At 42.4% G+C, this 13149-nt stretch overlaps 1 protein-coding gene across 1 annotated transcript in view; it reads left to right on the top strand.

The window, feature by feature from the left end:
* Nucleotides 1–13149, top strand: part of NAALADL2 (N-acetylated alpha-linked acidic dipeptidase like 2) — an 891836-nt gene that overhangs the window by 839629 nt on the left and 39058 nt on the right. Inside the window, exon 15 of the mRNA XM_074963548.1 lies at nucleotides 5663–5756. Within this exon, the coding sequence (XP_074819649.1) occupies nucleotides 5663–5756 (94 nt within the window). The remainder of the gene's footprint in view (nucleotides 1–5662; nucleotides 5757–13149) is intronic.

The raw sequence follows: 13149 nt of genomic DNA, 5'->3' as shown, positions 1-13149 counted from the left end.
GGGGCACCTGGCACTGTCCACTGTCCAAAGACAGGCTACTGGGCTAGATGGACCTCTGGTCTGACCCAGGAGGACCATGTCTATGTTTTTATGTTCTTACATGAATATTTCACTGTGGGCAGGCTTTTCATATCACGATGTCTGTGAAATATGATCACTGTGGTCACCAGTTTGCATGTGGAGGTGTGGGCTGCCCATTGTTCTGTGCTGTCATTTTTCTGTCCTGTCCAGGTCAGGTTTCCAAGCTGTTTTTCTGCCAGACATCGGATATACCAACGCATGCCCTAGTCCTGCAATCAGGGGTGAAAGTAAGCCGGTACGGCGTACTGGTAAAAAGTGGCCGCCAGTACTGGCCCGTACCCAGCTGACTTTAAAGTGCTGTGACAGCGCTTTAATGTCATTGCCCCTTTTGCTCCTCCCCCCCACTCCAGTCACCGATGGGGGGGAAAAAGGAGCAACTGCCCCAGGGCTGGCAATTTAAAAGGGCCCGGGGTAGCAGCAGCAGCAGCTGGAGCCCTGGGCCCTTGAAATCACCTCTGGAGCCCCAGGCGGCACAGGCCAGGCAGTGTGGAAGGACTGGCTTGGGGGCACTGACCCCCAACCCCACCCCTTCTGTCCGAGGCCCCACCCCTTCCGGGGGCCGGAGCTGGCCCCTGTATCAGTAAGTCTTCGGCTTTTACTTTCGCAACTGACTTTGTGCAATAAACCCCAGCACCAGCTGGAGCCCAGTGGAAGTGAATGGGATTAAAAAGGGATGTAGAACTCTGCCAGTGCAGTCCGTTGCAGGATATGGGCTATCGTGACTGAGGTATTATGTCATGAATACAAAACCGTTTTCTGAAAGTGCAAGTAAACAATAGCTCAGCTAGCAAACATGTGAGCGAAAAACAAATGCTACTATTCCTCCAACTGTGTATGTGACTTCCATGATCACCATATCCTATATATGACTGCTGCGATTACATATTTAATATATGTCAGAATAACAGACATTTAATTCATAACCTATGACAAAACGCACAGGAATTTTGTAAAATTGATATTAGGAATTTGTAACTGTCTTTGCTTTGTGGACAAAACATAAATCAAGTAACAAGAAAAACATCTTATGGCATAGTAAAAAGAAAAATAAATTGAAATTTATAAAACATCTCACATTTAGAATATAAATCTCCAAAAATAATTGATTTGCTCAAAATAACACAAGAATAATCAGTAAAGTCTTATCCGATGTCCATTGTAGTCAATTGAGTCCCTCCCCCGCCCCTTATTTCAATAGGCTTTGGGTCAGGCCCTAAATAAATACTGGATTATTGATAATTGTGTAAGAGTCCAATTTGTTGGTGTAAAAACAGCATTGGTCTCAAGATTAACAGAGCTATCTTCCCTCTCCTTACTTTGTGGGGCTAAAATGTTTTTCCTTTCATTGGGGACAAAACTAAGTGGTAGGACATTATGTGTGGTCCACAAATCTGGAATTTGCTAATCCCACTGGTTTGTTAGATTCCAGATTTGTTGCTGCATCTCAGGGTTTTGTGTTGGGAGTTCGATGGTGGGTTGGCTTGGGTTCTGAGATGTTCAGATGAGGTAAGCTTTCTGATGGTTGATTATATATTTTGTTAGTCAGGGTTACCTACTCTTGGCTATGGCAAGTTTATATTTTGTATTTTTTCTAGATTGTACATGCTCGGGAAAGTACTTAGAGGTGTTAGGATGGACACGGCATTTGTAGAAACAGTAAACAAGTTGCAGTTACTGCTGCAGCATTTTGTGGCAAGAGGCATGCATATTAGGTAAGGTAAAGGCATATTACATTCTATTTTTGGGGTTGTGATCTACCACAAGGGCTGTGATTGCCTCAGTGGCCATAAGAAGAGTGTGACATACTATTCACTTCACTGCAGTCCCCCTGCCCGTTTTAAATCCATTTGCCTGGATTTCCTCAGATATTGTGGAAGTTAAAGTGCAGAATATTTCCAGTTTAGAATAGGAGATAGTACACTTGGAGAAAGTGGTGAAGAATTAAATGAGGAATATTACCAATATTACATCTGTCACAGGTGAAAAACTACATATATAGATGCGTATAATCCATTCATTGTTTATAGCCTTCCAGTCCTCCAGGGGATGTCACAAATCCACATGATGTCCCTGAGCGCTAGCTTTTATAGTTCATTTAGATCCGTGAGCTGGATGAAACTTGGGTAAAACTGCAAGCAAGTAGAGCTCCCTGATGAGCAGATGTGCTAAGATTTCGATGACTGGGTGGAGGAAAAATACATCCAAATATACAGCTACCCTAAAAAGTGTCATGTGATGCTGAATCCCCTCTTAAGAGAGGCTTTCTCAAACCTGGCCCCATTGGAGAGGGTTGGGCAGTGGCTAGTGGTGGGCGGCCTGAAATTCTCCTGCTGCTTATGTCTAGCCAGCCTGGTGTTGCAGGGGAGCAGGGAGGAGAAGAGTGCACAGCTGCTTTAGGGCTTTCCTGTTGGGGAGGTGAGAGAGACAGAACGGAGGAACAGGTGCAAGGGAGTAAGCGGGCTCAAAGGAGGAGACAGGCAAAAGTAGGAAGGGTCTTTAGGTGCAAGCTACGGGCATAAGGGATAGGTGGTCAGACTAGGGGAATCAACTCCAGGAGGTACAGATAGGGGCGGATGTGTGTGCATCGGAAGCCAGAAGGAAGAGAGCAGAGCCAGGGGGAGAACCCTTAAATTTAGAAAACCGTTTTTATTATTGACTGTCACATTCCCAGGTATCCTCAATTCAGAAACCAAACTACATTTGTCAGACCAAAATAATCATAATTAATATTTTCTATACGTTGTATTTTAAGTCAAGGCAAATATGGCTGGGACAGAAGAGCCTTCCCATAACTTGTGCCTATCGGGTTTGTTTTAATTGTATTTTGTGCTTTCAGCTATGTGATTGTGCATGGATACTTCGTAAGCATAACTTAGATACTTAGTGTCTGATGCTGCAAATATTACCAGGTCTAGTCTCTAAGCCAGTGCTTCCCATTGTTTAAGTCAAGGGACTACATAGGCTAGTAAGAACTGTGCCTAGTAATAGGTGTTTGCAAGATGAGGCATCCAGTTCATCCCTGGGAATTTCTTAGTTACTGTCATCCATCGAGCTTTGTACGATTTCTTCTTTTGCTTAGGGTCTCATGTCTGCCTGTCAATGGATCACCTGCAGCAGTTCTTGTTATGTTTTAGCTGGACAGTGAAACGGCATGAAAAACATGATTATGTACAGCAAAGGTCAAATATATTTTGAATATTCAAAATTTTTTTGATAGAAGCAGCAGTTCAAAGAAATAATCGTATCCTACTTCCCTTTCAGTCCTTTTGTAACATACCCAGTAGCATTCTGCTATTATCAGAATCTTTTATACTAGCATTTCTCTTGAAAATAATTGGATCTGGACTATAAACGTTACAGAAAACAATTTCTCAATAGATACCCAAAGCTTTAGTGAAATAGAAATATCATTCAGTGTTTTTTTTCCATACTAAAACACAGAACATAAACAGCTCACAATCAATTGGTATACTAACTATAACATTGTTCTTCAGACTGGATAATTGTGTGTATGTTGCATCAGTTATTGTGTATTATGATTGTTGTGTGAGGAGCTGTCATTAATAATTACAACTGGTAATGTGTGGTGGGGGAATCAATTATTATTTTGCTTTTTAGTGTTTCAGTTTGTGAATGTAATGTTGTCTGTACCTTTCCCTAAAGTAGCCTTCTATTTAATAATTTAGTAGTCAGTCTGAACCATGTTTTGAAGGGGGGAGAAACACGTCTTTAGTTTGCATGTGTATTCTTTGGGGATAGAATATCCAAAAATAAGACTGTAAATAAGAAATCAGTGGCCTTTTCTGTCTTGCTGCATTACGTGGGCTTGATGTATGTTCCTGAAGCATTATTACTCACTTGGCTCAAATCAATGCTCTGAGCTTTCCTCTCGGTGATTGATTTCTTTGGGTTAACTTGCCATGTACGTGATTTAATAAACACTACAATTACTTCATTAACAAACATACAAAAGCGTCCACAGCAATATGTAAAACTGTTACTATGAGATTTGCAAATTGCTTCAGTCATAACTTTTTTTTCTTGGTATTGCCTAATCGAATGGATAGCACAATAGCGTGTTCATCTTTTGTAGCTGAGAAGCAAAACAAAATTGCTTCTGAGAAACATACATAGGAGGAGGAATTTAGCATAATCAAAATTGATGCTATTTGGGATGAAGGTGAAAGGGGAAGCAACTTCCTGGGATGCTTGTCTTCCACAGCACTTCTGATATATCACAAAAGAAACATTTTCCAGTGCTTTTCAAGTCTCAAATGTTTCTGTATCAGACTATGCTTTGAACAGAAGCTGCAACAGTCTCATAGCATTCATAGCCCAGAGATGTGTGGAGGCTGAGTGAAATTTATGTAATCATGAATTAAAATTTAGTGAAGGTTTGTATTGATCAAATTAAGAGCCAATGTTGATTTTAAGTGTAAATATTTCAGACAGTATCCCAATACTTAGGACGTATATATGTGGAGTATATGTATCTTTGAAATGCCCACAGTTCATTCTCATTTAGTAGGGTAGTGGATCTGGAGCCATGTTGTTCCCCAACAACTTATACATGTCGACGTGTGATTAGGGCAACTGAGTCCATTTCACATGTGGTATTCGCACAAGGAAGGATTTGCAGGCTTTGACCATTTGAGATCAGAGTTTAGGGCTGAACTTTGAAGTGCTCAGCACCCATAATGGAAGCCTGATTTTTGTAGATTTCTGCTGCATTTGGGAATTTCCTTTCTTGTGCTACTTCTCTTCCACAGCACCTCTGTGATATTTCACAAAAAGCAGCATTTCCCAATGCTTTTTACTCAAAAAGTTTCCTATCTGAATATGTGCATTGAAAAAATTTTATATAAATCTTTATGTAAATTTATATAAATCTCCCCACTGTATTTTCCACTGAATGCATCCGATGAAGTGAGCTGTAGCTCACGGAAGCTTATGCTCAAATAAATTTGTTAGTCTCTAAGGTGCCACAAGTACTCCTTTTCTTTTTGCGAATACAGACTAACACGGCTGCTACTCTGAAACCTTCTTTAAGCTGTTATTCATGTCAAGCCATCATATATTCCCTAGACACTGTGAGTACTCAGCTCAGTTTCTTTGTATTCATGTGATTCTGTGCTAAGAGTCTGCTCCAAAGCCTGTTAAAGTCTGTGGAAAAAATTCCCTTTGACCTCATTGGGTTTTGGATCCAGCCCTTAGTGTCTTAGTAGTTCATCTGTCTGTTGTTTAAAAAAACAAAAAAAAGAACATTTTAAATTTGCTTCCCACTTTTAGAAATACAAGAAGATATTTTTTCTTAAAAAAAATCTCCAATAGTATCCTGTGCCATAGGAAAGCACTGAACAGAAGTGGTCATAAATTATAGTCTCTTTATACATTTTTGTACTAGAATTATTTGGTTAATAACGGGTGTTGTGTGTGTGTGTTTTCAGTTTGTCCTTAAAAAGCTGTGTGTTTTATTCAGCTTCCCTGGCAGACCAATATAATGAAGTTATCTGGTATTCCAAATGAAATGCTGAGTATTAAATGGGTTAGAAATTATTTAATCTCTTTTGATTTCTTTCAGCTAACGGGAGAGGTGACTTTGCAAATTGCCAGTGAACCAGTTCTGCCCTTTAATGCCCTGGACATCGCATTAGAAGTTCAGAACAGGCTTAAAGGTAATTTTGTTCGAGCAAGACTAATCTCAGCTAACATAAAAAAAGGGTCACCTACATTTCAATACTGAGATTCTCAGTTTCAGAGTAAACAATACCTGCTGATTTTATTACTCAGAGTGTTTCTATGACGTTGACTGAAACATGATTTTAGTTTAACATAGGATAAATTGTTTACATTTCTTTTGGTCTTACTAAAACAGTTTAATCAATAATTAATATTAAAATCTCATAATTACTGTCAAAGATAAGCAACCTCCATGACTGAGCTGCAAGATTTTCTTTCCATTTAATGCTACATTCAGTACAAGCAGGAAGGGGATTCTGAACTTCACAGCCATTTAGGCTCTGTAACTTTCACCATTTGACAAGTGGCCATCTTGCTTGTTTATTTATTACACTAGTTCACATTGGCAGCAGATCACTCCAACTTGCCTCTGTTTTCACAGCCAGTAGGAAGCAGGATAATGTACTGTTGAATAATTTGTTTGAGTTGATTTATCAGTTAGATCCTGAAGGCGCTGTGTTTGAAACTGAATGACCTTGGTCTGTGTGTTTGGATCACAGGCTGAGGGAAGGGAAAAAAACAATTCCTGTACCGGGAAAGTAGAGATTTCCCTCAGCACTTGCTGCATCATGGCCTACACATATAGGGGAATTATCACCCATAGAGAGGCAGATATGTTTCCAATTGAGGTGGGGAGAGAAGAGGATATGTTCCCGGTACTAGTGAATTCATCCCAACAGAGGGCTGCAAAGGCAAAAGTGTGGCAGGATGGTTTCCTGGAGCATTCACAAAGGATTGAACTGGAGTGCATGGCCCTGGAAAGGGTTAAGTGTTAGAGGCAAATGGTTGTGACGGAGCACCTTTTGTTACAAAGGTCAAGCTGGGTTGGGTGCAGGGGATGAGGGCTCCGGCTCAGGGTGCAGGCTCTGGGGTGGGGCCGGGGATGAAGGATTTGGGTGCAGGAGGGTGCTCTGAGGCTACGGCGGGGAGAGAGTACTCCCCCCAGCTCTCTCGCCCCACAGCAGCACGTGGGTTGGAGGAGAGAGGCGCCTCTCCCTGCTGTGGCAGCTCCAGGGTTGGGGCTGCAGACTAGGCACCCTTCCCCATGGCCCAGCAGGTCCGGGCTGGTCCTGGCCATGCCTGGGTCCGGGCTGGGCTGCCCCGGCCACAGAAGGTCCAGGCCACAGCAGAGTTGGGGCCGGGAGAGGGGTGCCACAGCAGGTTGGGGGCCAGGCCCTGGATGGGTTCCCTGAGTGCCTGCGCGGCACTAAACAGGCTGCTGCGATGCCACACAGCTTACAGGGAACTTTTCCCTGGGCCCTTTAAAATCATATGGGCCCCTAGGCAATTGCCACCTTTGCCCATGCCCATCGGCAGGCCTTTCTTGACATCTCCAGCTCCCCTTCCCCGTCATCCAAGCTGTCTCCTTTGGTGCTCATAGATGTGCCAAATATGGCAAGGACTTGCCACGCGAGGCATGATCGTGATGCTGAGAAACATCCGTCCTTGCCATGAGACACCATCACCTTCCCTTAAGCCGTCCAAAGACACAATCTGCTGACATTCTGCCGTTAATAAAGGTATTGTAGCAGAATGACAGTTCTGGTATAGTTAAGGTTAAAACCAGCTTTCTGTTTAAAGACGGACTCTTCTAAGTGCTGTAAAATCCACATAGTTAATCATATTGCCTTGAAATGTGATGTGCATCATGGGGCTACAGGATCGTTAGTGATCCAAATTTGGGACCATTTCACCAAGTGGTTCCCAAGATACAGCTCTCTGGAAAACTACCTCTACATTGCATGACCTGGGTGATTGAGGTTATGTTATGGTCATTGAATCTGAGCACGAATCCAGCCCTGTGAGTTGAAATTCAACCCAGGGCAGAAATCTGAAGTAAAAAAAGCAGGCATAGTTCCAGTGCCTCTATGAAAGGGACATTTTTGTTTGGGGGAAATGTAATCTGAGTACAGCAGCATATTCAGAAGGTGCTGAAACTGTTTTTGAAAAGAAAATAACACATGGGAATGCTCACTGGGAGGGGAGAGGGGAGCAGGGATGCAAGAAAAGGTGGGAATGGGGGAGAAGGGTTTGTGTCTGCAGCTAGGGATGGGGTACAAGAGAGGGAGGTAATTGCAAATGGGTGGTAAGGAGGGAATAGTGGTCAGGAAAAGAGGCAGGGATTAGAGGCAGTGAAAGGAGAGAACACGGGAGGGGTTGGAGAATGTGAGGGGTTGCAGAGGAAATTTGGGGGTTAGGAGTGCATAAATCAGCCCTGAATTCTCCCTCATGTCTGTGCTGGAATCTGATGTTATCCTACCTCTCTGCAGTCCCTCTCCCTGCCTACTGTGTGTTGTGGGATGTGGGAGACCCTGCTCCTCTTGGAGAGTCTGAGCTCCTGTCCCTGTCCTTCCATGCAAGCTGGGATCTGGGATGAGCGGGGGAAAGAAGGTAACAACATCTGAAATCCAGACAATGAATAGTTAAGATGCCTATCACCTGTGTGGTTGTTGGATCTTGGGATCGAGCTGGTGGTCTGCCGCAAAGCGAGCTTCCACCCGCCCACTTCCTGGATCCCAACAGGACCTGTGTGGTAGGGAGAGCTGGCCAGCGTTTGTGGGAGGACCCCAGTTTGGAAGGGAGATGGACTGAGTGGACCTGACCCATGGCTGGAGAAGCCTGGGGCAAACAGCAGCAAATGGAGGTGGGTAGGGGGAGTGAGAGGCCCACCTCAGTGTGCAGCTTGGGCTATATAAGCAATGTAGCGTGCGGCCCTCCAGTAAACTGCAGCCTGTGATGTGTGTATGCAGCAGCATAGGGCAGGAGACAGAATGGAACAACTTCTTACGTGTTGATGGTGTCTGTAGTACCAGTTAATGGCTTAATGGGATGAGAATGGAAAGGGGAGCTGGAAGTGGGGGGGGGGGCCTACATGTTGCAGAGTGGAGAAGGAGAGACAGACACAGGTCTTCTTTCACACCTTGTTATTATAGCAGCCATGTAATAAAACTGTTAATGTTTTGGGATATAGAGCAGGGACAAGATTTCTCTCACCAGCTCTGTTAGTAATCACACACTGTAAACATTTCAAGCATGACCATTATCCCCATTCCATTGTAGCAAAATATACAGGAAGGAGGAGTGGCACTGAGGAATCACATAGCAACCATGTGGTCTAGTGGAAAGACCACTGGACTGAGACTACTAGCTCTGCCACTGGCCTGCTGGGTGACATTGGGCAAGTCATTTCACCTCTGTGCCTCAGGTTTCCATCTGTGAAATGGGGATAATGTAAAGTTCTTTGAGGTTTACTGATGACTATATAAAAGCATTTAGAAGATTTATATTTAGAAGACTTATAGAGATGCTTTTAGAAGATTTTCTAAATGTGCAAAATCTTCTAAACATCAAGATAGTAATGTACCCTAACTGGTCCTGCAGACTCTAGCCAGTCACAGAACAAATCAGTTGTTTCTCACAAACATCCATGTCAAAAGGGCTTTTCTAATTGGTTGATTTGCTTGTGACCAGTCATGCTCTTCCAAGTGGTCCTGAAGAAATGTATTACTGTCAGAGGGCAGAAATGTAATTTTTAAATACTTAAACCTCCACCACTACCTTTTTATAAGGGCAATTGGTTAAAGAGAAACATTATTGCACTCAATCCAGCTGTCTAGAATAAATATCTATCCATTGTCACCTATCTTTGAATAAAATCCACATACACCATGTGTAATGAAAGTCAGCTGTATAATTCAGTGATCAACAGAGTGCAGGCTCCCAAGTCTCTTTCTGGTACCTGCATTTTTATTTATTTAACAACTTTAAATAACTAGCTAGATGATTCATCATGATTCATAATGGAGTGTGCAGCACAAAGAATAGAAAATGTAGAATAATAAAGTGCCCTTGTTTTCCCTTAAGTGAAATAACACTTGTAATTTTTTTTCTTTTCTCTAGGGTGATGTCACAAGATGTTTAAAATGATATTAGTTAACACATCCTTTTCTTCTGAATCATCTGCCCTTCCAGTTTCAGCCTCTGTGTTTATACATAACATAAATCACACTTTGTCCCATCAGTGAAGTCCACTATCTTAGGATAATATGATTTCTCATGCCCTTATAATTCCCTATGAGTTCAATATCTATAAATACTTAAGGTTTTATGAGAGACTATTAAATAAATTGTTTGTTTCATATAATGAACGCAGTTTTAGTGTGTGATGCACACAGTATATATAGCTCATCATTTTATATGAAATGTAGTGGGTTTGAGGGCAAAATACTTATCACATTGTTTTAAAACAAAAAATTCCAGTGTAAGCATTCCCTTGTTTTTATGTTAAAAAGGGTGGTCTGTATGGCCTCATTTCCAGATATAGAATGATGAACTCTTCCCCTGATCTCACACTCACTGTTGGAGAGGCTTGATTGATATGCACAATCATTTGTATTATATTAAGAATGACAATTCTAAATATTGCATGCTGCTTGATATATAAACACTGCTGATGAAACTAAATAAATGTTTCTAATGCAGTGAATTTTAACCTTTCCATGCTGGCAAGACTGCAAGGATCGTGCATTCATAGTCCATCTATTATGCATAGACTATGTAAGGATATCCTTAGCTAGACATGATGCTTCCATTGGATTGTTTGATATCTTTCATTACTCGTATATGGTCCTTGCACTTTTGCTGATATGGGTTGGGGATTTTTATCATTCCTCTTTTGCTTGAGTTTTTACTGCTTCTCCTGGGTGCTCCAAAAGGAGGCATGAAGATGGAGGGGCCATGGCTACCACTGCTGGCCGAGGATGGAGAGCTGGACATTGTGTAACATCTCTATTCACTGCTTGGAACTCAAGAAGGGATTTTTTGCCAGAATTCCCCCTAAAGTGGCTCTAAATGACATAATCTAGGCCTTATCATACACACTCTGAAGAGACCTAAATATTTCAAAATTAAAAGGAACCAGTTCTAACCATAAATTTGCCTTGTCTTTCATTTTGTTGCTCTCAGTAGATATTTTTAAACTGTCAGGTGGATTTTGCAGGGTGCAATTTTATACTTACACACTATAACTGGGCCCTAATGAGATTGTTGAGCTGATTCAAGCATACGTTTATCCACACCAAAAATGGAGTTAGTTTGTTGATATCCAAAAAACCCCAAACTTGATGTTCAGATCTAAGGGAAAAAAATATGATATTTTACTGGATGTCTGAAAATAGAGGAATAACACAGTGATTCTGTTAATCTGTTTCAAGAAACCACTAAAAACCAAATGCATCAAATTGTCTCACATCTTTTGCATTCAAAACAGCAGGAGATAGTGTCATGTAAATCTAGATCAAAGCATACATTTCTTTCCTTTTTCATTATGACACCAATAAGTTCTAGTTGGCTGCTGATTGCTTATTAACAGAAAGAGAAGGGTTCTGAGTAAAGTAAGAGATTTTATGAAGGTAAATAGTAGCATAAAGATTAAACTTCTGTTACTTTATACATTTTGTGATTAGATTATTGTTTCTCTTACATTAAACTTCACAGTTTTATGAAAAGACTGCACTATCATTTGATTTTTTAGGATGGTTAATATTGTCTAACATACTTTGAGACATATGAAGTGTGCCTGTATGGCAAACCGTTTAGAATCAGCCAAAATCTAGCACCTAACCTAAAACCTGCGCTGTTGGGACCCAACACAATCATAGTATCATAGAATATCAGGGTTGGAAGGGACCTCTGGAGGCCATCTAGTCCAACCCCCTGCCCAGAGCAGGACCAATCCCAACTAAATCATCCCAGCCAGGGCTTTGTCAAGCCTGACCTTAAAAACTTCTAAGGAAGGGGATTTCACCACCTCCCTAGGTAATGCATTCCAGTGTTTCACCACCCTCCTAGTGAAAAAGTTTTTCCTAATATCCAACCTAAACCTCCCCCACTGCAACTTGAGACCATTACTCCTTGTCGTGTCATGTGCTATCACTGAGAATAGTCTAGATCCATCCTCTTTGGATCCACCTTTCAGGTAGTTAAAAGCAGCTATCAAATCCCCCCTCATTCTTCTCTTCTGCAGACTAAACAATCCCAGTTCCCTCAGCCTCTCCTCATAACTCATGTGTTCCAGTCCCCTAATCATTTTTGTTGCCCTGCGCTGGACTCTCTCCAATTTCTCCACATCCTTCTTGTAGTGTGGGGCCCAAAACTGGACACAGTACTCCAGATGAGGCCTCACCAATGTCGAATAGAGGGGAATGATCACGTCCCTCAATCTGCTGGCAATGCCCCTACTTATACACCCCAAAATGCCATTGGCCTTCTTGGCAACAAGGGCACACTGTTGACTCATATCCAGCTTCTCGTCCACTGTCACCCCTAGGTCCTTCTCTGCAGAACTGCTGCCTAGCCATTCGGTCCCTAGTCTGTAGCGGTGCATTGAATTCTTCCGTCCTAAGTGCAGAACCCTGCACTTATCCTTGTTGAACCTCATCAGATTTCTTTTGGTCCAATCCTCCAATTTGTCTAGGTCCCTCTGTATCCTATCCCTACCTGCCACCGTATCTGCCACTCCTCCTAGTTTAGTATCATCCGCAAATTTGCTGAGAGTGCAATCCACACCATCCTCCAGATCATTTAGGAAGATATTGAACAAAACCGGCCCCAGGACCGACCCTTGGGGCATTTCACTTGATACCGGCTGCCATCTAGACATGGAGCCATTGATCACTACCCGTTGAACCTGACAATCTAGCCAACATCCTACCCACCTTATAGTGCATTCATCCAGCCCATACTTCTTTAACTTGCTGACAAGAATACTGTAGGAGACCGTGTCAAAAGCTTTGCTAAAGTCAAGAAACAATACATCCACTGCTTTCCCTTCATCCACAGAAGCAGTAATCTCATCACAGAAGGCGATTAGATTAGTCAGGCATGACCTTCCCTTGGTGAATCCATGCTGACTGTTCCTGATCACTTTCCTCTCGTGTAAGTGCTTCAGGATTGATTCCTTGAGGACCTGCTCCATGATTTTTCCGGGGACTGAGGTGAGGCTGACTGGCCTGTAGTTCCCAGGATCCTCCTTCTTCCCTTTTTTAAAGATGGGCACTATATTAGCCTTTTTCCAGTCGTCCGGGACTTCCCCCGATCGCCATGAGTTTTCAAAGATAATGGCCAATGGCTCTGCAATCACAGCCGCCAACTCCTTTAGCACTCTCGGATGCAACGCATCCGGCCCCATGGACTTGTGCACGTCCAGCTTTTCTAAATAGTCCCTAACCACTTCTTTCTCCACAGAGGGCTGGCCACCTACTCCCCATGCTGTGTTGATAGAAGATAAGATAGAATAAGATAAAATAGAAGATAAGCTTTGATAAGTAA

The sequence above is a fragment of the Natator depressus genome, chromosome 9, assembly GCF_965152275.1.
Source record: "Natator depressus isolate rNatDep1 chromosome 9, rNatDep2.hap1, whole genome shotgun sequence".
Taxonomy (NCBI): Eukaryota; Metazoa; Chordata; order Testudines; family Cheloniidae; genus Natator; species Natator depressus.
The sequence above is the reverse complement of the archived record's forward strand: the minus strand, read 5'-3'. Positions and strand labels throughout refer to the sequence as shown.